The 24,654-nt window shown below is 37.9% G+C and overlaps 1 protein-coding gene across 4 annotated transcripts in view; it reads right to left on the bottom strand.

The window, feature by feature from the left end:
- The window catches only part of CADM2 (cell adhesion molecule 2), a 673,883-nt gene that overhangs the window by 33,087 nt on the left and 616,142 nt on the right, over positions 1-24,654 (bottom strand). For 3 of the 4 annotated variants that reach the window (XM_063347822.1, XM_063347831.1, XM_063347850.1), the window contains one exon: positions 18,329-18,448. The exons of the other annotated variant lie outside the window; for it this stretch is intronic. In XM_063347822.1, coding sequence (XP_063203892.1) covers positions 18,329-18,448 — 120 coding nt within the window. The remainder of the gene's footprint in view (positions 1-18,328; positions 18,449-24,654) is intronic. 4 annotated transcript variants of the gene reach the window in all.

Here is a 24,654-nt window from a genome sequence, read left to right as displayed (position 1 = left end):
TTGGTACCTGGGAGAAGAGACCGACCCCCACCTTGCTACAACCTCCTTTCAGGTAGCTGTAGAGAGCGATAAGGTCTCCCCTCAGCCTCCTTTACTCCAGGCTAAACAATCCCAGTTCCCTCAGGCACTCCTCGTAGTCATCTAATATTTTAGTATTTTTATCTGTGGTTATTAAATTAATATAGTCCAATTTCCTTTTCTTAACATTGCAACAAAAATAGCCCTGTAGTCTACAGTTATCTCAGTCAATAATCTAACAGTTATAAAGACCTCTGTTGATTTAACAATTTTATTATTTTTAATAATAATTAAAACTATGATTTGAGGTTGTTACATTTTGATTCATTTAAATGATGATCAATTTTGCATTTTTTTTTCCTATGCAGAAAAATGTTAGAACATAGGAATGGGTGTACTAGATCAGAAAACACGACAATCTAGTCCAATTTCATTTATAACTAGAAAAAAAATGCAAGACATAAAGTTCCTCCTTGTTCACTCACCCATTTTCCAACTCCAGAGCCTAGAAACTTTCTGCATTGGTGACTGTATTCACATCATTCACTTTTTTAATGTCATTTCTAATTTAATTTAACTGCTACCACCTCTCTTTCCAGCTATCTCTTTTCCAAGCTGAAGCGTGCTAGTCTGTTTAATCTCTCTTAGCACAGACACCATTTTCAAACACGAGCCATCCTTCTCAAAATTTTTTTTCTCATTGCTATCATATCTTTTTGATGCCGGATAACCAGAACTTCATGCAGTATTTCTGATGCAGAGGTGCAGTATCAAGCATGTAAGGCACACCATAAGGTGCACTATTTAAGGTGCACCGCAGATTTATACAATGACATGGCAGTCATTTCTATTTGGGTTTCTACTCCTCTCCGGCTGGTGCCACCATAGAATCATAGAATATTCATGGCTGGAAAGGACCTTTGAGATCATCGAGTCCATACACACACAAAAACAACCCCTACAATCTCTGCCACTAGAGCATGCCCCGAAGTGCCACATCTACACGTTTCTTAAATACCTCTAGGGATGGTGACTCAACCACCTCCCTGGGCAGCCTGTTCCAGTGCCTGACCACTCTTTCAGTAAAGTAATTCTTCCTAATATCTAATCTAAACCTCCCCTGCCGCAACTTCAGACCATTTCCTCTGGTCCTGTCATTATTCACCTGGGAGAAGAGGCCAACACCCACCTCTCTACAACCTCCTTTCAGGTAGTTGTAGAGGGCAATGAGGTCTCCCCTCAGCCTCCTCTTCTCCAAGCTAAACATGCCCAGCTCCCTCAGCCTCTCCTCATATGACCTGGTCTCCAGACCCCTCACCAGCCTGGTAGCTCTCGTCTGGACACGCTCCAGCACTTCAATGTCCCTCTTGTACAGAGGGGCCCAGAACTGAACACAGTACTCGAGGTGAGGCCTCACCAGTGCCGAGTACAGAGGCACCATCACTTCCCTACTCCTGCTGGCCACGCTATTCCTGATACAAGCCAGAATGCTGTTGGCCATTTTACCTGCCTTTCTATATTATCACTGAATCTTGACTTGTTTTCAAAGAACTATCTGCAATGATCCAAGATGTCTTCAACAGAGTATTATCAGCAGCTCACTTGGACCTCACATTCACTCTTCAAGTGTGTACAGCTGCATTAGTTTTCTAGCACCAACGCATCACTCGCATTTATCACTTTTACTATTTCCATTGGATTGCTTCTGCAACTATGCATTGCGATTCTACAAAATTCCTAAGTTAGTTAAATGTGACATGCCCGTAACGGTCACGTCCTTTTGTTTAGCAGCCTCTCCCTGCACAGTGCAGTCCAGCTCTTCCTCCTCCTCCTCCCTCTGCTTGGCAGCCGTCCTTTCTCTCCCCAGTGAAGCGCAAGAGCGCTGTGGGGTTAAATGACTGTCAATGACACAGCAGGGCCCTATGACTCGTTCCTTGGTAGTGAAATAATTAATAGCACTTCAGATAGCAAACAAAACACTTTTGTACTATTCACATCCTTGAAATATCTCAAGTTATTTTACAAGTGGCTTGTGAAAATAGCACTACTGGGCAGGAGGGGTAAAGGGGGATTATCCCCTTAGTATGCGAAGGAAAAGTACGCATAATCTCTGGTAGACTTCCATAAATACTCTGACACTGAAAATTATAAATCTTTCATAATTTTATCTTAAAAGTGATTTCAGAGGTTATGTGAATTGCAAAATAATTGTATTTTTGTTAAATACTCTCACTACACAAAAGATCTGTGAAATGGGAATGGGGACTGTTCAGATACGAGCACATAGTTTTAATTTATTTAAATTTCTGTCATAAAAATTCAGTTGTACTACTGCTGCCCAGTAGCAGTAATATTTAGCATTAACTACTATGCTACTGTAGATGTTCAGATATATATTTTGAAAACAAGTAAAAATTTGAAATCCTATTACTTTTTCTTTCTTTGAAGCGGGTTCTGTGGACACTTCAGACAGAATTCGGGCCTTATCTTAATATTCACACCTTATCAAAGTTGTGAAGTGTTACATAAAATGAGCAAATAGAGTAAATGCTTGATAAGTGCATAACAATATAAATGCTTTAACCTTATCATGAAAATTATTTATCTATAATAACACAGACTGAGTGCCAAGAAAAAAGAACAAACCAAAACCTCATTTTTGTTCTACTTGTCTCAGTATGCAATGAATGAGTGAAAAAAAAAAATCAAATTAATGGAATATTTGGGCATGATTATGTCGCAGTGCCTGTTACACAACCTTCCAAATAAACTTTCTTAAATCAAGCTCAAAGAATGGGGTTTAGTGCTAATGTTAAATATGGTCCTAATGTCCCAAAGCCACTCATGTTTTTGACTTAAAAAACAGATGTAGCTTCCCTGACTTCCATGGCTCAAAACACAGAGTTTTTGCAGGATCGGGCTGGTATCTGCAGCCTGACTAATGCCATTTGGCCAGAAGACACAAAATCACAGATCATAGGAAGGCCCCTATCAAACTGCTAACGGTAACGACACACGGCGTGATTATGTAGTCACAAACTAATTCAATTAGCATGAAATTATAATGTATGTTTAACGTCATGTAAAACCAAAGCAAAGTTCGTTCTTACGATTGCAGCACAGGCCTGAGAAAAAGATAGCAGCTATAAAGTTTAGACTGAATAACACCGCTAGACTGCAAGCCCCATTCTTTCTAATGCTTTTGCCCTACTATGTATGTAAGTAGTGCTTCCAATGCAGCACAGCTCTGCTGCTGATACATCGTTTTGGTTTTGATTGCTGAAAGAATAGCTGTGGAATGCAGTCAGGATTAGTTCACATTCCTGCAACGGTTAGTGGTCATCATGTATTTGATGATACTTATTGCCACAATCTTAAAAAAGCACTTTTTTCAGTGCTACATACTTTTATTTCTATGTTTTAATCTGTATTTTTCTTTCACTGAGATACAGGCAATGCAAAGACAGTAATTAATGCTAATGAAATATCAGAGCATAAAACTGAGATCTTAAGATACAAGATGCCGATGGAAAGAATAAATCTATTGACAAAGGTCAATTAATTAAAAATTAAATAAAGAACAGGCTTTTTTGACAGAAAATAGATAATCTTGGAAAATTCCAACACATTTACTATATTCATTAATGACTAAATCATCCATAGTTATTTTTGACCAAGATCTGAAGCTAGAAGTTAGTTTTCAGTTGTTGTTCAGGACTAATAAAGCTGATTTTTGGAACTCTCAACTGACCAAGACTAACTCTGAGAACATTTGACTGCCATTTTCATTTCTCCCCTTTCCAGAAGACTTCATTTTAGCATACTGTTAATATTGCAATATGGCTAAAATAACTGCACTTTTCCAACATTAGTTTTTTGAGCACTGTATAAATTATCATCTACCAACCCTTATAAAGAGAATTAAAACAGCTTTTTGAAGCATTAAATACACATATACAGAAGGAATACAGCAACAGATGGGGAAACCTATGGCTGTAACACTTCTAAACGATTGTGTGTCTTTTTTTTTAATTACACTATATTATTTCAAAGCTTGACTCCTTTGGTTATAATTTATTTGGAAGGAAAGATGACCTAGATTTTCATGTGTGATAACTTAGATCATGTGTGATAACTGTGTGTAAAACCTAGATCTTTTCAAGAAGGGAATTGTCCAAATCCTTTTAAACACTGACAGGGATGAGGCATAGACCACCGATCTCTCCAAGAAGCCTGTTCCAAGTGTTTGACCACCCTCTCAATAAAGAAATGTTTCCTAATGTCCGGCCTGAATCTCCCCTGGTGCGGCTTTGAACCATTCCCATGCATCCTACCACTCGATACTGGGGAGAAGAGACCAGCACCTCCCTCTCCACATCCCCTCCTCTGGAAGCTGGAGTGAGCAATGAGGTTGCCCCTCGGCCTCCTCCAGACTAGACAAACTCAGAGTTGTTAGTCACTCCTGAATTTGATGAATTAATGCCAATTCTAAGACTCTGAATTTACATATGGGCATATCCAAAAATACTTCCCGAGGTAAATTACTTCCCTTTTAAAATCAGGTAATCGATAATAAACATGATATAACTAAAAGGCATGTGATAATAACAAAAAGTGTGACAGAGAAATAGAAGGCTGAAATGGACGACAATAGGAAATTTGGAGAGGTTACTATGCACAGAAGATTTTAATGAATATGAAGTCACTCATTTTCTTTCATTTCTCCAGCTTTGTTTCTCCTATTGCCTTCCTCAACCATCTGTTTGGCCAATGATGGACCCATTCAATTTCAGACACCTGTGATTTTAAACACTCATTAAAAGTTTACTCCGTGTTTTACACTTAAGTTCGTGAAAGCATGAAGAATTATCAGCACCATTCTGTAGCCATCAAGTCAAAAGAGAGATAAGGGTTTAAAATATGTCCAATCCAAAAAAACCCTAATCAGATGATCCCGAATGGAATGAAGACTGCATTGCGTATGATCTTTGTTTAAAGCACCTGCTAGCTGCTGAGCATGCTTGATTTTCATTTACATTGAGATAAAAAATGTGATTTAGGCTTGTGCTCAAATACAGAACTAAGCTCAAATGCTGTCATGCATCCACCACAGACTCAGAGAATTCTTCACAAAATGGTTTATTATGTTAGGATTTTGAAAGTTGTTCAGACAGACTAGAAACTGGAACAGTACAAACAGGGTTAGTAGACTGTAACATAAAACAACTCAGATATATTTTCAACAGTAAAAAAAGGGGAAAAAAAATCCTTTTTTTCCCCTGAATACTTTCCTGAATACAAGAAAATACTTTCCTGAAAGTATTTGAGCAGCATTAACATCCAAAGTCCTAGAATCTGCTCATTGTGTTCTGTCTTCAGAACAGACAGTGCAACAGTTCATCACTTTTTTAATAAAACAGACACATTAGAAAATGGATTTTAGACTGACCTATGTGTTTTTCTTATTATGAACATTATTTATTCTGTTATTATATACAAGCGCATACAAGCATTGCCTATAAAAACAGAAGAAAAAGCTTCCTGCCCTTGAACTTTCCTGATGTTCTTAATTTCTCCATAACACTGCAAATATACCAAGAGCAAGATAGTTTGCACTGAGTACAACCCATCCAATTTTATTATGGTGCTGAAGGCAACCATACACACCTCTGAATTTCTCTTGTGTATTAATTATTCCCCTGACTGCTTATTTGGTTGAGAAGGATTTAGAATCATGTAAAAATCCTACAGTTTACTCGTATTTCATAATAAATACAGAGAAGCACACTCTGCATGGGAAATCGAAACTAAAATCTCTGAGTGTCATAGTAGCGATTTGCAGCAGATTTTTCCACAGAAATTATTTGGTAAGAATTAGTGGATGCTACTCAAAAGCACCAGGAAGTAAAAAAGCGGACACTTCAATCACACAAAAACAATTAGCACACTTCCCCATAGTCATGCTATAATACAGGGACTTACAATAACAATAACAACCAAAAAGTCCCATAGGGACTAGGAATCTATAAAACCACTCACAAATTACTTGGCACAAGGTCTTGTGGTGGAGGAGAGCCAGCCTGATTGTAATAAAAGACTAATTTCTTCTTAGCATTACTAACTTCAGAAATATTGGGAACAGATGCTTCAGAGATGAACTGGAGGGATAGGGCTCTGTAATCAAGCAACCTTAAAAATCTGAAATAAACCAGGGCTGCTATTGTTTCGTAAAACACACAGCTTCTCTAAAAAAACAAAACAAAACAAACAAACAAAAACAACCAAAAAAAAAGACAATCTGACATATGGATATTCATGTACAATAGCAACCCAACACTCATACTAACGAAAATGCATTGTAGGGGATAAACAAGTTCAGGACTGATGGCAGTAATTGTGCCAAAGAATCTCAAAGTGTGCCCAAGAATGTAATTCAGCCCAGGAACAGAGTGAATTCCTGCACTGGAGGCAGTAATTGAGTCAAACTCAAACCTAAACATTAACCATGTTCCTCCAAGGTCTGTATTGACGACTACACCAAAAGAAAAAAAAAAACAACAAAAAAGTGGAAAGGCTTTACAGGTTAACCTTCTATGATGTTTCCATTCTCTAACTAATTAATATAGTCCTATAAGCTAGCTTCCGTCAAGTGTGTTCAGGGACCTGGTCCACAGTCAATGCTAAAGACTGATAGGGCACTTTGAATTAATTAAAATGAAAGTTGTCTCTTCTCTGTAGGGTGCTGAATGCAGTTCATGACCTGCCGTGTATACAGTAGAGACTTGTTAGCCATGAGAAAAGAAGTATATAAAGTAAATAGAACAGCTTCCTTAAATTGTCAGTCTTGGAGATTTGTCAGTCTTGCGGATTTTTCTTTTTTTTTTTTTGACTACCCATAACATATTCTCATAAAGATTTATATTCTGGCCTTTGTTGCCCAGGATTCCTGTCTCTTACCCTTTATGCTGGAAAAGGAAATTGTATATTAACGTAAATTGCTATTCCTGATACTTCTTTCCCTTGACTGATGGTTTTCTATTACAGGCTTGCAAGAATTCAGGCTGGAAAGAAACCCAAGCATCTTGATTGAAAGGATTTGATACATTCTTTTCAAATTCATGCTATCTAAATCACAGCAGGATGACTTGTAATCAAAGTTTTTCAAAAAGAACATAAATTTGGGGAAAAGGAAAAGGCCATTCAGCCCATTGCAAGTCATCTTGGTTAACACAGTTCCTCCAGAATAGTATCTCCCTTCTTCTTTAATGACCCCAGTGCCTCCAATTCCAAACTTGGCGCAGTAGGCTATTGAAAAATTGTATTTCTCTTTGAGTGAAAAGTACTTCCTTGTGTTGGTTCTGAATTTCATTTTTTTCAGTCACTTCCATTTGTGCCTTCCCGTTCAGTCTTTTATACTCAGCCAAACAGTGAGTCAAGTGTTACTGAATAAGGTTTTCCACCCTGTATTTCTCAGAGTAGATGAGTTTGTAATTCTCTCTTTCTCAATTTTTACGATGAAAAAAATGAACTCAGCTGTGATTAGGTACAGTCATTTACGGTACCATACACTTCAAACCAGACTTCCGCTTCTTTTCTCTAAGGTGTGTTTAAGCTAATCTTTTAAAACATTGATATTCGATTTTTTCACCTTTTTTCACTTCAGCTTTGTTGATTCTGCTTTTCTGCACCCAATGTGACAGCCACACTGCCGCAAAATATTAGCCTTCAAAGACTTTTGGTTTCAAATCTTAAATAACAGAACTACGGCAACGCTCTCTTCGTATTTCTAGTCTCTCTCCCTCTCTTAGTTGTAACAAGGAAACACCTTTTCACCCTACTGTCAGAAGCACAGTGCAGCTGAGACACGCACCACCGCCGCAGCAAGCCCCGCACCTTCAGCGTTTTGGCATGGTGCGCGGAGATGTGCAAGGCACGCACTCGGCATTCTGCTCTAGAAACACACCTGTGTCATCCTGTTACTCATGATGTACAACGTGCATTGAAAATAACCCACATAAAGTACAGCATCCCATACAGGGGCCCCAGATGGGTCTGAGAGGAGACCCAGGCCAAGGACTACGTACTGATGCTTCTGCCGGCTTCCAAGGGAGCTACTCCTGGGAAGCATGCATACGAGCCGCCCTCTCCGAGAACCATGGCACCCAGTTTTCTCCGCTGCCCTCTCCAAGAACCATGGCACCCGGTTTTCTCCATGGTGTTGTCTCCAAAGTCAACACAGAACAGACACCCAAAATTGCTAAGGCAGCAAAAAAGGCGGATGGCTATGAAATTTATTTCAATGCTCTGAAAAATGCTAAAATATTACCTTAAGAATACCCCTTTTTGCATTCCCTATCTGAATAAACTCACATGCAAAAATTACCAGGTCAGATTAAATCGTCTCCAAAGTCAGTCTTTGTAGATTTTGCTTTTATTTTATTGTTCTGGGGAATGCAGTAGCTTCGAGTTTTGCCAAGGTCATCTTTCATCCAAAAAAACCTTAATATAATTAGTATCAATTCTGTATTTTGTGAGGCTCACACTGGAAGTTATTAACTGTGTTTCAAGTGGAGTGTCAGAGAAACCAAGGGCAGAGAGAGTAATCTTTTCAGCTTCAAAGGCACAGTTGATGACTTTAGTTCACTGGTTAGTGAGAAAGACGTGCATTTTTTATTAAAGGTGTTAGCAATAAATTTGAAACTATAAGCACTTTTCTCTCTTTTTCTTTCCTTTGCTCATTTTTAGACCTTGTCGGCACCATTTCAGTCTTTTTCTAACATCCCACATGACATTGGAACAGTTGCTTTAGTTGTCCTTGTTAACTGTAATGATACTTAGTTGTATACTTTTGCTTTTAACAGTGAAGCACTTCATCAGTATCCTGACAGCACAGAACTTGCCAAAATCTTCCTTATGCAGTAATGTCAGAAAAAAAGACCTTGGTTTTCACTGGTACTATCTTTACATACCATAAATATCTCTTTAAATGCAACGACGTTAGCCTTGTGCTTTGATATAAATACAGCAACAATGGAACATATTCAAGAGAAACGATTTGCCTGATCTCCCCTTGTTAAAAGAAATGTGTTGTATTTCCCTTAAAACTCATCATTGAAGATACCCTTCAAAAGGCCTTTAAAACAAATCAACCAAAAGTCTTAATAGGATCCTAAAAAACATAGATTCAATTCTTTAAAATGAAGTCCCGCAATATTTTTTGAAGCATATTTACAGAGTCGTCTTTGTAATAAATATTCACTTTTGAGAAGAAAATACAGACGTAATGAGAGGCCTTTTTACTGGAGAAAGGTTTAACAAGAATCGATGTATGGTTGTTAACCTCGAAGACATTTAACTGAGAAGCAGGCTCAAATTTGTAACAATGAGGATAGTTAACTGCTGAAGAGAAATACCAAGGGAAATTGTGGATTCTCCATTTCCTTAGGTCCTAAATTGGAATCATAGAATCATAGGGTTGGAAGGGACCTCTGGAGAATTAAGTCTATATATGTCCTGGTGGATGCTCTTTAATAAAATAAAGGTTTCTGTTCCTCATTATAAATCTATGAGAGTGGAACCTGTACAAGAATTTAGGCTAACTGACCCAGTGGGTCCCTCTGGACTTAGCAGATCACAGATTTTAATCTATGAATAACATACTAAACCATATATAGTCCCCCTGAAAATTAATGAGCTTATGTATATGTAAGGTATTACACAGAAGAAAGGATATTACAGTCTGTTCTCCTGTAGAAGAAATTCTTCACCGTGTAGAGGAAAGTCACAAAACTGCAGGTCATTCTCAAGCTTATGGGGCACTGCAGGCCACTCTGACAGTACACTAAAAATACTCTGTCTCTCTTTGGAATGGAAAAATACAGATTCATCCAAACCTCAAAACTACCTGTCAGCTAGACAGGATAAACTCATTTGACCAATGTGCAAGCCAAAGTGCTTGTAAAGCTGTAAATCCTTAATCCTAAAAGTCTCTGGAAATCAGTGGAATTCTGGCTTTTAAAGCAGTAAATACGAATATCTAAACAAATTTTTTTATTAATATTTTGAAAGTCACAAGATTATTAAGCATGAATGGAGAATGAAATTAGTATGAATAATATAGGTTTCGTGTCTTGTTTACATCTGAGCACTGAAAATGACTACACATTAATAAAATGTAGGAAATGTTATGACTGAGGTCACCACTCAACTAGAGGTCAGAAGAAAACGGTCAGCACAGTTATTACAGTCTTCAGTACATATTGTCTTTGATGTTACGCTTTACATAGAGGTGGTGATACTGATGACTTCAGTCCTTCCCATGGACCTTTCTGAACGGGCGGTGTTTCCTTGCTAGTTACACGTGGAGGCTGGGCAGAAGGAGAGCCAAGACCCTGCGGTCTGTGGCACCTGAGGGCAAGTCTCAGGATGAAATCAGAGCAAAGGACTTTCTTTGCAGGCAGTGAGCGTGCTTCCAGCAGAAGGGACTCTTAATTTGGAAAATCTCTCATACTGCTAGCTTAGAATAAAGTCTGTTAGACTGCATAATTCATATGCAGTAGGAAAAAAAAAAAAAAAAAAGCCCAGCGTGATCAGAGCTCAGGTTAGGAATGTTTGAATTCCTGGCACATTGCTGAAGCCTCTCTGGAGCTCAGCTATATAATGGAATCTTTATCAGACCATCAACCAATTGTGATACTTATCTGTTGCATTTTGGGTTAAGTGATAATCCATCAAGGCTGGAAATCATTGTGTACTTTTTAAGTTGCATACTTCATTACCGCAAGCTGACAGCTGGATAGATTTGTTAGCACTAGAAATATTTGTTCCAGGCACAAAGACCAGGTTCCTAATATATGATATTATGATATTTCCTTTCTTTTCATGTATTCAGCGTGCCTGTGTTGTAATCTATGTCTCGCTTATGATGTTCATTTATATGGCAAACTATTCAGAGTATGAAATCTATCTTTATTTGTTCCAGAATGCAGCAGCCTCATTTCATGAATAATATGACCAAATAACATATAATAATGACGACAGTCTTCATCTTGTGGCTAGACTGCTTTAGTGCTGTGCATGTTGACTCCAGGATTACTCTTGGATTGATATTACAACTATAAAGCATCCTTAAAAAGTATTTGAGAACTGGGAATTCCACCCAGAAACACTTAATTTTGATTTTGGTCAGCTCACAATATAAACCTCAGGCTATTTCCATTTTTTTAGCATGTAGTGGTAAAGGAGTTTCACATTTAGTTGCACACTGCATGAAAAAGTGCTTCCTTTCATAACCACAATCTGATGCTACTTACTACCCTGTTGTCCTATTTCTTCTGACCCACTGGAAGGTATCTTCTGTGGATGCTACAATATCCAAAATTCCTAATCTTACTTTCAAAATATATAGTTTATTTTCACGCTAGGTTTGAGCAGCCTCTTGCTTGAAGCTAGCATGTTTTTGGAGGTCTGTGAACACCAGGCATATGAACATGTACTGTTTGTCGTGACTCTAATTCTTTGTGGATATACTTTGAAATCTGTAGGAATCTAGCCAGTAAAGTAAGAAACCACTTGAGTTTGGGGTTTTTGTTTTGTTCGGGTTTTTTTGTTTGTTTGTTTGGGTTTATTTTTTTGGGGGTGGTGGTGGTAGTGGTTGGTTGCTACAGGGGGATACCTTATACCATGGGACTAAAGCGTAAGAGGAATACCTGAGAACTCCTCTTTTTAATTTCTTTGCATCTGTCAAATCTGTGTACATGATCCTCTGCACTAACATTCTCAAAAGCCACTTTTGTGATACTATAAGAAGGCTTTTTCTGGCTGTGTATCTATCAGACCTAAAAAACAAAGAGGTTTTTGAGTTAGAACAGATGTTACAATCTCCTCTGTTGATCTTAATTTTGTGAGCTTTGAGAATTAGCAGCATTAATTGTACCACCAAGCCTGACTAGTGGGATGAAACCCTAACTAATTGTTGCTTATGCAAAGGAACAAATACTCTGTTGCCCCTAAAATGGGCACTGTGGACTACTAAGCCTCTTGCAAATGCACCTGTAGAACTTCAGAAACTCCAAGTCCTGTTCAACATATGAGGAGCCAGAGAAGGCACAGACACATGAGGACTGGGCAGGTACACATTAGAAGAATAATTTATTGAGAAAAAGCTGGCAAAATAGACTTAAGCAGCAACATTATAGAGCTGCTTTTTTTTTTTTTTTGTATCTGTTTTAATGCTATTATTTTTCACTTTTTCCAGAAACTCTAGAAATCAGCAAGACTCGTGTGACTTAAAGAGCAAGTGAAACCAAATGAGCTGTATATACTAAAGGAGTCAGGAGAAACACTGAGGGATCTACAAAGAAACAGACAGAACTAATAACATTTCACCTTCCTTGCTCACGTTGGGCAAAAGTGGGCAAAAGTATTCTGGATTCCCCTGTGCATGGCATAGCTCTTGTGCATCCTGCAAGTACCACAGGAGACAAGAGGAGCACATTTCATTTTTTTTTTAAACTCTGGGTTCTAATTTCCTCATATTTCCATGAACACCATGTTTGAATCTCACCACAACAGGTATATTCCGATATAGTAAATTCAACTGTTTGATCCTAAAACAACAACTCTCAAATCTTGGCAACTTGCTCTCTGCTCTCCAGGTACATTGGATCTCGGCTTTGGATTTGTTCTCCCTGTTGCACAGAAGCCTAGGACTTGGCCCAAGGAGCCACATGTCTGCTGATGAGCTGAGGCCATACACAAACAACGCTGTGGAGTTTTTCTTCCAATGACCGAGCCCTTCGTAACAGAGAGCACATGGAAAAGGAGGCGGACCGTGTTACGCTCCCGTATCTCCCCTCTGCACCTGTTAGCTAGTAGTGGAACTTGGGAAACTGGGCACCATTTCTCTTCCTGGTCTTCTCTGTTTAGCCCATATGAGTGCCAGGGAATGGAAGGGCACTTTCTATTCCTGGCCTCTCTATCAGCTGGTTGCAGATGCTGGCTAGGGAAGGTTTCCCAGATACTACTAAGCTGTAGCTTGCGGATGTTTCACCTGGGTAACGGATAGCTCTGACCAGAGACAACCCTGGAGATTTCAAGGCTTAGGGAAAGAGGCCTGTAAAATAGGTTTGGGATTTCATCATGGTCTAATTTAGGTTTACCATGATTTATTAGCACACCTTCTAAACAGCTGGGAAACAAGCAGAATGAAAAATAAAGGTAATGAAAGAAGTCATTATAAAATCAAGAGATGGCCATTCTTGCAAGATGGGTGCTACAGGCTTACTTGAATCTCTGGCGGGGAAAAAATAATCTAAAGAACTGTTGGTTTGAACCTCAAATTGTTTGGCCTCCTGGGAAATCTAGAAGTTGGATAAGCTAGTAGGAGATTATTGTAAGAGAAGGGAAGATGAGAAAGAAGAAATAAAAACTACCAAGTTGCAATTTTATTACCTGGTTTGAGTAAAACCAGACACAAACTAGATTTTATGTTACTGCTACAGCTATAAAGTAGTATATAAACCAACTAGCACTTAGCATGCTGTCATACAAAACTACTTTTAACATTAGACAACAATAATTTTATTTATTATCAGAGTTGAATGCAAGTAAGCATACACAACTATATTTAAGATATGTCTACCCTTATCTCTCTTGTGCCTCACATATTCCATACCTTTTCCTTGTTCTGTTGTTTCTTTCTCTGCCAATATCTCAAAGTGCCAATTTATATTAATCAGATTATGTGAAAGACAAATGAAATCTCAATGAAAGAACTGGTAATGCCCTAACATTTTTCTTTGATACAAAAAAACCTGAGGACTACAAGTACTGTCTAAGTAGTTTCTGCATTTAAACTGCCTATAATGAAACAGGAATTCTAGTCCTTTTCTTTTATTTTCCCCCCATAAAGACTCCAAGGTAAAAATGGGAGAAAAAGAAAGTAATGTAATTTTTTAGCTAAGATGGTTGGAATTTATGCTAAATAGAAATATTCGCACTTAAATTAAATTCACAATAGTTTTTGAAATGATCACATCCTCAAACTCTTCCTTAATCCACTGTAAACTCCTTCTAATTTTAGTTCCACAGATCTCCTTTAAAAAATCATTTTTTATACCAGAGCCAAAACCAATAAAAGCAAAGTGGATTATAATAAAGCAGGGATTTCATTCATATATAAATGTGTATGTTCATTGGCTTTGTGGTCACCCTGACTATGAAATAAACTCTTGAACTTCATCGTGCAGCTGCCTGGGAGCAGCATCATATCTCTGCATTACGCAATGACTTTTGGAGATGTTTTTAGGCATTGCTATATAAAGCTTTGAACATTCTGGCACAGTCATTATACAAGTGAGTCAGCTGAGACTGAATCATCCTGATACGTGCAATCGAAATGCATGGATCTATCCTTTGAGTTTGGGATGCTCTTGCAATGTTACTTTTGTACCTATTGAGGGGTGGGTGGTGGGTGAGATTTCAATCTTCAATAATAAGTCAGAATTACCAAGTTTTATAACCTCTTTGACTTGTTTTTTTCTTGACAGGATTTAAATTAAAAAAATGGCAGGGGTGGTGGTGGTGGTGGTGTGGGTGATCAACACAATGCCAGCCTGTGGGAGGGTTTTATGTACATTTGCGTGCACAAGATTTTCTCCTCTGTGAAACTAGAGACCGAGCTGTTCTGATTTGAGGTGGCTTCTCCTAGACTGTTAATCACACTCCCTCTCCACCTACAGGATTTTGGAGGATTAGCACAGAATCACCTAAATTTACTTTATGCTAACAAAGAGTTTCTCCAAGGGAGGCATCCCTTGTTTCACTACTGGGGTCAAATCCACAATCCTCTTGTGCCTCTTCCCAGTCACAAAAGGGAACACTAGCATGGATCCATGCACAGTTTTCACAAATAATGTTACATAAATTTGACAGATAGGAGACTACTCATACAGCGTACAATTCTTCTTTCCATAGACTCTAGAATTGCTTCTTCTCATGCATTTTATTCTCAGTTTGTCGCACATTCCTCATTGTGGTTATTAGGCTTTAAGATACCCTTGACAAATATATAAAGGGCAATACTCTTCACTGGCATCAAATCGTGTTTAGATTTTTTGAGTTAGTAGGTAATGTAGCAGTAAAAGAATAATTAATTCCTGAAGGACTGAGCACAAAAGCAAGCATACGTTTGTCTGAGAAAGTGAAAAGTTTGACTAAACAGGATGTTTATGAATTATCATACTGTCAGCCAACTGGATCAGTAGCTTTTTTTCATGTTGTTTACTAAATGCCATGCAAATTAAGACAGAGATGGGTCACACAGTTCCAGAATTAACTGATGATGGTTTGGAGATTTTTTTCCCCCATTAATACAGGCTTTTGGTAACGATGAAGTACAATCATCATAATGTAAAATGCCATAGATTTACAGACTCTCTGGGCTCTTTATATCCTGTATCATATTCCTGTAAAGACATCTCTTGTGCCTGGATGTGGAGAAATATATCCTCAAGGTGGACTATGTAAAAGTCATGCAGAATAGAGGAATGTCTTGTAAAATTTACCTGAGGTGATTCATAAGTATCAAGTCACAATTTTAGAATAGAATTAGTGAAAGCCATCCAGCAAGACTATTATGTCAGCTATTGGAAATCCAGTTCGAAGATATTATTAATTAGTATGTACTATGCCATGACCTGGGGCAAACTTCTATTTCTCTAAGGCATGATCAAACAAGCTCCAATAAAGTAAGATAAAGAGAAATGCTGCTTCCAACATACCTGGAAGCCAAAACGCAACCAAAAAAGATTGTTTTGAAGGTTGAAAATATATGAATAGCTTATCAACTTTATGTCCTTGTATACTCCTTCATGTCAAAAATCTGACTGGAATAAGAAGCAGAAGTGTCAAAGGAAAATATGATTATACGGTACTTTTTGCTCAGTCTGAAACAGATACTACTGAAAATCTGATCCTCTCCAAAATGGCTCTTATGCAGCTTGTTCTTTGTTCTGTCTCTGTGTGTGGTCATCTTTCAATGTGACACCCCTATTAGAAACAGCACTCCAGTTGTCATCCATTGCTGGATAAAACACCAATTACTTCAGCCTTGTCCTAATCATTCATAAATAGGATCATTACATTTCCTTATTTTTGTCTTTCATCTAATGTATTTCTAAATCCTTTTGTTTTGTTAAATTTCTCACACCTTGCTAGTTGCAATTACTTTTCCGTCTTTTTTTTTCTGATTTTATGCCTGGTTTCCTGTTTCTTCCACACTGACATACTCTATGACTTATGCTTATAGCAGTCTTCTCTTCTTTTCACATTTTTGTGGGTTTTGATTTCTTAGATTGTTAGATAGACAACTTCACGACAGTATTACATGTGCCCTATTTCTCCTCTTCATTGGGATAGATAGTCATTTTTCTTTCAGTACAAGTTTTTCAAGAAACAGTGTTCCCACATTCCTTTTGTCTCTTAGATTATCTGCCCAAGAGACCATATCTACCAGTTCCTTGAGGTAGAAGTGGTCTCATCTTCTCAGCCATTTTGCTGCATTCACTTCTTTTTCTGGGAAATTGAGTGCTCGTGTTTTAGTGACTGATCCCCTTCACCCAGATTTCCTTCTTTTACTTTCTCTTAAAGCAGTATCTGTTTGTTGCTGTAGCATCAAATTGCATGTGTTTTCCTATGTGTTAGAGCTGAAGTTTAGCAGAGTGTTCTTTTCCAGATCTTTTTCTTGATGTTGGGCACACAAATGGTGAAAATGAACACTTCAGGGTAAAGGAAGATGAGGTCCTAAACCACACTTAGGAGGTAACAGAATGCCTTAATAACATTGGTACACTAAGTATAGAATCACATCAGCGACATAGCTTAGTTATGACCACATAACAAGAAGAAGAAAACAAGTCATTAAGGACAACAAACATCAACATGGCACACCAACCACTTTGTCCTTGCAGTATCTGAGCCCTCAGAAAGTCGTGAAGCTTCTGCTGCTTGACTCAAAACACTCTTTTATAAAGACACAGTAATTCCTGTCACTCTGTTCCTTTTCAAGAAATGTCCCTCTTGCAACTACTCATGTACTCACATGCCAATGCGAGCACTGGGCTGTTTTCCATGGTCTATCCTTTTTTTTTCTTTTTTTCTGGAGGGTAAGGACTACTATAACACCCTTTTTCTTTTTCATTAAAACAATATTTTTTCACACTATAAGTAATATTAAAGCTTAAAAATGTAATTTCAGGTTTGATGTCAGTTTATTACATGAAGGCAACAATATTAAAATACCAATGCCCTACAGAGGAGGACATTGGGTGATTTAATACCATCACAATCTTTATACAATGGACTTGCATTTAGCTCAGACGATTCTTGCACTTTAGGCAGGTCACTACAACTGATTCGTAACAATGCTTCCAGAAAGAAAAGATTTCATAACTCATAATTATACCTCATCATGTGAATACTTGCAGTGTGATAAGTGAATGTTATTTCTTCTCTCCTTGCACAATGAAAGCCTTCAACCGACCACATAGGAACCTTCTGCCATTTCACTCACCATGAGAGATTACTAGCTACCCAGAAGATGATAATCTGCGAAACCTTACACACACATCTTCACTATTGAACGGTTATCTGATCAGTCATTGAAGAAAACAGTAAAATTACGCTGTGTATTTTGCTCATAACAAAGCAAAGCATTACCAGAAAGATTTAAAAAGCAATAACAGACAAAAACCCCAACAGGATGGAGGGCAGTGAGGGGGGAGAGAAATTTCAGCTCATTTACCCTACTTCTGATAAGATAAAGACACCCGTAAGTTAGGAATACCTTAAATTGTAAAAGACTAACAAGGGTGACGTAATGCAATGCCTCTTTGTTATCAAGCAAGACTGCACCAACAGTAATTCCAATGCCGAGACACCTATCTTGTTTTAAACATTAGCACCCAAAATAACCAGTCTTAAAAGGTCATGTTTATTTAAAAATAGCTTGCTTGCGTTTCACATTTAAGTTAATTTACTAACCTTAAAAAAATTAAATGCAAATGTATACAAATAATTTAAGCATCCTGTCAAAGTTCATGTACAGACTGCTAGAGCAATGAAAACGTTCAAGGTCATACAAAATCTTTCTTAACCATGTACCATTCTGTGGATTATTTATTAAATATATATATTGAACTACAGTGTGTGAACCCTCTCTTTAGCAATTTCTATCCTTCTTAAAAAATCAAACCTATAATTTCCTATTTATAATGTGTTTTTCAGGCCATAACAAAGAAGCATACTGTACCTCTGGTGTTGATGGCTGTTGCCGATGTGGTTGTGCTGGTTGTTAAGGCTACAGTGGTTGTGACTGTTGCAGTGGTAAGGGAGGGGATGACAGTAGTGGGAAGCAAAGTGTTGAAAACATCTGGTGAGTGGAAAAAAAAATATAAAATAAAATCATATCATGCAAACAAAGGAGAACCATAATAGTGGTTTAATTTGTAAATACAAGTATGTCGAAAATGACTAAATTAAAACATGATTAACATAAATTATTACAGGTACAGCAGAGTACCTTTAAATTCTTGACATTATATCACTCTCAATTTGTATAGTCAATCTTCTAGCATACAGAATTTAAAACACTGTTAAAATGAACAAGTTTCCACAGATCTGGAGAGTGACTGTTTAAGTGACAAGAATCTTATTTCTTCGCTGAGCCATTTTAAATGTCTCATATAGTAGAAACCATATACAGATGAAACATGCTGTGTCAGAGTGGGAGATGAAAAAAACAACACCATCATGCTAAAATAAACACACACATGTTAACGAGAAATGGCTGTATGTTAAAACACCCACTTTCAGACAGACTCAATGGAAGGAAAAAGGGGAGAAAATGCTACTAACTATAAGAGCTGCTTTTTCCGGATTGCTTTTCTTCTTCCCACACATTTGTTTAAGACACAGTTGTCTGCTAAGATCCAGAGCAGAGTACATTTCAAAATCTTTACCCTAATTAGCAGGCACAGTCATCTTTCAGTCAACCTTAACACTTAAGAATTTATCATTAATACACACATCAGTATTTCTCTTAGCTTAAAACTAAAAAAAAACCTAAAAAATCAGAAATGCTAATAATACTCCTATTAAAAAACCCGTGTACACAACTCAGAACAAATCATAGCCCTGATGACAGCATCCTACAATACCCTACAGCTTTCGATCAAGTAAGTGCAGTATGCCAGTCCTAGCCATGCTGCTGCTTCATTGCAGAGGAACCAACAATGTCTGTTGCCAAATGCTCCAGTACAGAGCAGAACTTCACCAGATGTACAGATAGAAAATACTTTGATTACACTGCCAAAAGCAATAAAGACCGGTATCACTTTGCTTATAAGGTGGTTGCAGGTTTTAAAGAACAAACAAACAAAAGCCCTGAAGAGAACTAGAGAAAAGCACTTCCGTGAGGAAATAAAAAGCATCTGACATTTTTCAGATTATTTATACCGCAGGTTTAAAAGGAAAGGACTAGTTTCTCAGCAGTTGATGGTGAGTAACCCATTCCACACTGACTTCAGTGAAAATATTTCTGAAGGGTGCTATTCAATGCAATAAAAGAGTAAAAATCTGACCCGCGATCTGTCTTCCCTTGCTGTGGAAAGAAATGCAATTGGTCTCTGAGTGCCATCAATTGTGACTGAAATCAATGGAAGCTGAAGTAGCTCAGAGCTTTACAGTATTGGGCCCTACAGAACACTTTTCAGGCACAGGGTCCTTGAGTTCAGCATGGTATAATTACTCTCTTAAGACTTCAAATTAACATGCTTGCCTTATTTTCATACTGGGTGACAGTTTATTTTGCCACTTCAAGTCTCCTTGTCAGTTAACATCTATGAGTCACCTACAATTTTATTTATTCCTCTGGTTTTGATAAACACCAGAACTATTCTCTCTGGAATCTATACTTGTGGGATTTTTCCACTTTCAAAGTCATCAGAAAATGGCATCTTTCATCTATTGTACACTGATATTTAATCTGTTTCTCAGTACAAAATATTCCCAAACCAGAAAAATTAAGACAGGCTTTTAAAAAAAACCCCAGTGTAGCCACATTAATCATCAGGAAAAATGGTAACATTACCTGGAGTGTGAGTACCACAATAATTAAACAGAACTGAGTACAAGCATTAGAAATAAATTAACATGTTAAAAAGATACATGTCACATGTACTGATCTATGCAATTGCTTCTCGTAAAGGGAAAGTCCTCCCCTGATAAGTATCTCCTAAAAATGAAAAGAAAAAAAACACCTACTTCATAAGGAAGCAAAGCCTTGTTTATTGGAAAGCTTTACAAATCAGTCTTGTACATAAAACCTAATTAATGTGACTTATGGTTCCATTAATTATTTTCCTTAAATATGCCATTTACTTAAGACTATGCAATGGCAAGTTAACTGCAACTGGCAAATACAGTTAGGGTTTTATGACAGTGCTTTCCATTCTGCGAACACACTGTCTACCCACTTTACCACATAATAGCTTAAATGAGTCACTGGTGCATTTAGAAGTTCATTGCTTTCTGGTTTCTCTTCTGATTGAAGTATTTCCAAGAAGATTTCTGATTTTAAATGAAAGGCTACCTAGGAAACAGACTAGTTAACAAGAACTAGGATGTATCAGTGTATTAATACAGATGTGATAGATTCAGCTTTTCTGATCAGATCAAGAATAATGAAAACTTGTGTGGAAATTAGTTTCCTGATCAAAGTCACAAACTCTGATGCCAAACATCAAAATGGCAGCTCGTCAGAAGCCTCAAAGGAAAACATATGTTTTCAAAAGAAACGTAAATACAAGCAATAGCATTGCCTTTGTTTCCTTCTTAGCAGAGTAAGGGGAAATTCACCACGCAAATGACCGCAGTAGGTCTGCTTTGCTCACAGCATTACAATTACTTGCTCTTAAAGACTACAGTACAAGATAGCAACCAGGAATCAGCAGCCTGAAGAGCAGTGCATTGCCCAAGGAATGAAATCAAAGTCTGCTCTGGACTCTAGAAATGTCTGGTTCATGCCTGCTTAGGTTTGAGGCTCTACTCAGTAGAATCCCTTCTTTAATGACATGAGAGTGCGGAACAGGAAAGCGTGTGTCAAGTAGCAGAACAGCTCTCCAGACAGCACATTTGGAACTTGTGGACTGTATCCCATCCTTAAATCCCATTTTGGACAGCCCAAATCTAGGCATTGATTAGCATTCTGAAAAGCACGCAAACCCCACGTTCAAACAACTTAAGTGTACGGGGCCCTCCAGTCCTACTGAGTCTGACAGAATGGCTCCTTATCAGGAGATAACAGATATCCAAGAGATATCCAAGAAGATTTATGGATTCTCACGAAAACTTTACTTGTCTTTGCCTTGAATGTGTTTTTGCATAACAGAATGCAGAATATGCTCTACAGGAAAAAGAGAAGTCATGTCCAGTGCTCCTTATTCTCTCATAATGTATTGTAGGTGTAGGAGGTAAGTGGGATTGGTAGATCCCAAAATCAGACAGATTACAAGTATAAACTGATACTCAACAGCACAGGCTTCTGTTTAAGGCATACGAATCACTGTGTTTTAAAGAGAACGTATTGTTTAATTTGCATACCAGAAAAGGGAATTACAATATGACCTGTTTCTACTCCTGTAGGACTTTTTGGTCATCGCTTTTGCTGCAGGGCACACCTATCTTATACTACTGGCAAGGCACATGTTACATGATCCAGAGCTCCTTGCCGGCAGCTGCTCAGAAACATGTTATCAAAGGGACTACATAGATTTGTCCTCTTGAGCTCTCTGTCAAGAAGAATCTTAATAGAATGGATTTGCAGACTTCTGCCCAAGAAAGCTGTGTTGGAGTGAAACTTAATTCCATTTTCTGGCCTTGCAATTTCTGAATCTAGTTGTACACAACATTCAGCTGAATACAAATTTTTGTTTGTAACTTTCATGCCACTAAATACCACGGATCATTATGACCAAGAGACCTTGTAGAGTGGAACTTTTTAACTCGAGTAGCCATACCCAAGTCAATGCACCAGACCGCTGTTTCAATAATACTAAGGTATTAATCCTTAGCCTCCTGTGAAGCAGAAAATAGCTATATTTTGCAGACGGAGAATGAAAGAAGATAGGAAAGCCATGCTCAGAGATCTAGAAGTCAAGCAATAATGGTCACTATTAATTTTGAAACTTCACTCCTAAGATGGATGTTTATTGACAGACAGATATTCAGTTAAAAATGCCATAATGTATTTAAGTTGGTATTCATTTCATCACCTTCCTACCTCTGAAATACAAACAATTCACAGAGAACTAATTGTTTCCATAGAAGTTGTTGGAATAGGGATTAGACTTTGTGCCAAGGGGAGTTACTGACTCCAGTCCCAACTGTTTTTCACGTATGTTCCCTAAGGGTATACAGGTAAGACCTGAATTGGATTTTCAATGAAGGAGACGGGTTCCTAACCTCTCTCTAGTGGCACAGGGTGGCTTGAGCTGAGACACAAATGCTCAGCCACGAACTCTCTTTTCAGTGAGGACCTGATGTAATGTCACTGTTCAGTGAATGCAGAGAAAAGTATGCAGAAGGTTTTAGAAAGGTGTTCTTCATGGCCCCTACTGTCTTTTAACATGCCATCAAGCAACCTGAGCTCTGTCAAGGTGAAGGCAGACAGCAGGCAACCTGATGGCTGATTGCGAGCAGCCGGTGGAAAAAGGAGGAGCATGCAATGCTTGGTTTGGCCTGGAGGCTGCTCTTTAGCGGAGGCACAGATGTGTTCTGTTTATGAATGGCGTTGTACAAGATCAGCTCGAAACACTGTCAGGCCCTGCCTGATCAAAATTTCCTGTTCGCCTCTCCTTCTTTCTTGAATTGACACCGCATTCTTCTTACTAAGGCGGAAGACATTCATCCATTTAAGTGCAGGGAGCCTGGACAATTTACTCTCACTGCCAATTTGGCTCTAAGCATTTTTACTCTCCATTTCCAAAGAAATGAGAAATGGTTCTGTTTGGTTTAGCAGGCTTATGTGAAAGATAGATCTGACCTATTGAAAATATTTGACTTGTTTGGTAAAAACACAACCGATATTCTGAAATGACTGAGCACAATTCAGACAACAATAGCTGCAGTTGATAAAAATGTAAAGGCTTTTGTTTCAAGCTTGACAAAGGCTGACAGAAAAATTAAAGGACAAAGTGATAATGATGGATGGCCCTTGCTGTATTTTGACTGCGAATGAAAGAAATTTTAAGTGGTAAACTGAACTGAGTGATGACCTACCTGGGAAACAATCTCACTACTCTGTGCAAAATTTAATCAGTCTGTGGTATGTAGTACTAAATAATTTAGCAAGGTTTTAAATTCAAAGGGAGCTGCATTTAGCCTTGTTCCGAGAAAACGGGATTGAACAAAAGGATCATTCAGCTTGAATATCATGTGCCAATAGCTCCTTAGCACTTAGACTGAATGATCACGAAGGCTCACGGACATGAGGTCAAGGGGTTCTTTTTACTAATTGATTCAGATTTATGAAACTCTGAAATGGCAATTATGTGCTTGACATTTTTGCTAGCAAATCAGATGTCATTAAAAATTATCCAAAGCCTTTTAACAAAAGCTCCGTGTAGATCTAGATCCCTAGTTAAAACCATTAGAGACTTCCGGTGGATGGGTTCATAATGCAAGACATACAGCTGGGCTAAAATGCCTAGGCAGCTTAGAAAGAAGAAAAAATAAATTCACGTAGTCCCATGATTCTAAGAGGTTTCATGGGCCTGTAGATTATATTAAATGTTAGAAGATGTGGGACAGCTCATTAAAGTTTGATTAAAGATAGTTGGGTTGCACAGTCAGGACAGAGGAAAAAACATAATCAAGTGTTAAGAGATACTAGGATTTTGATCTCATTACTCTTTTTTCCTAGGTTAGGAACTGGGAAGAACAATAGTTCTCTCTTCTTACAGAAAGTTTGATAGTTTGGTTTGGTTTTTATTCCCTGTTTTGAAAGCAATAGGTTTCACTAGCAAATGGAAGAGGATGAGGTATTACAAAATTACAGCAAAAAAAAGACAATGTCTCCTTCTGTTTTCAAAAACCCAAGCAAAAAATTGCTATCTACACATCCCTGGCTCAAATTCTACCCTAAGAGAGTTAAGAATATAACTCGAAAGAACAAAGCCCATTTCAATATTAGTACTCAGTATTGGCACCATGGTGTCATCCCAAAACACTTAGAAGTTCATCCTTTAAAATGAAGACCCGATATCACACCATGGCACATATTACAACACATGCTCTGACCAGAATTGCTTATGACAAAATAAAAAATGTGATGGATATGAAAAAACAAGGTGTAGTAGCAAGTTATTTCTGATTATGCCATCTCATTTGACATTGAAATATGAAGAAAAAGTTAACTGCCCTTAATTGTCTTGAAACAACTCCTCTATTGAATATCTCGTTTATCTTGTGCACTAGAGCAACAGCAGGACTCACAAAGAATGTGGGTGTGTGAAAGGCTAATTTTCCATCAGTAAAACCAGGTCAGGCTCAGGACAAGTGTACGAGCTGTCAGAAAAC

The sequence above is a fragment of the Chroicocephalus ridibundus genome, chromosome 1 (genome assembly GCF_963924245.1).
Source record: "Chroicocephalus ridibundus chromosome 1, bChrRid1.1, whole genome shotgun sequence".
NCBI lineage: Eukaryota > Metazoa > Chordata > Aves > Charadriiformes > Laridae > Chroicocephalus > Chroicocephalus ridibundus.
Note: the sequence above shows the minus strand (reverse complement) of the source record. Positions and strands in the feature narration are given on the sequence as shown.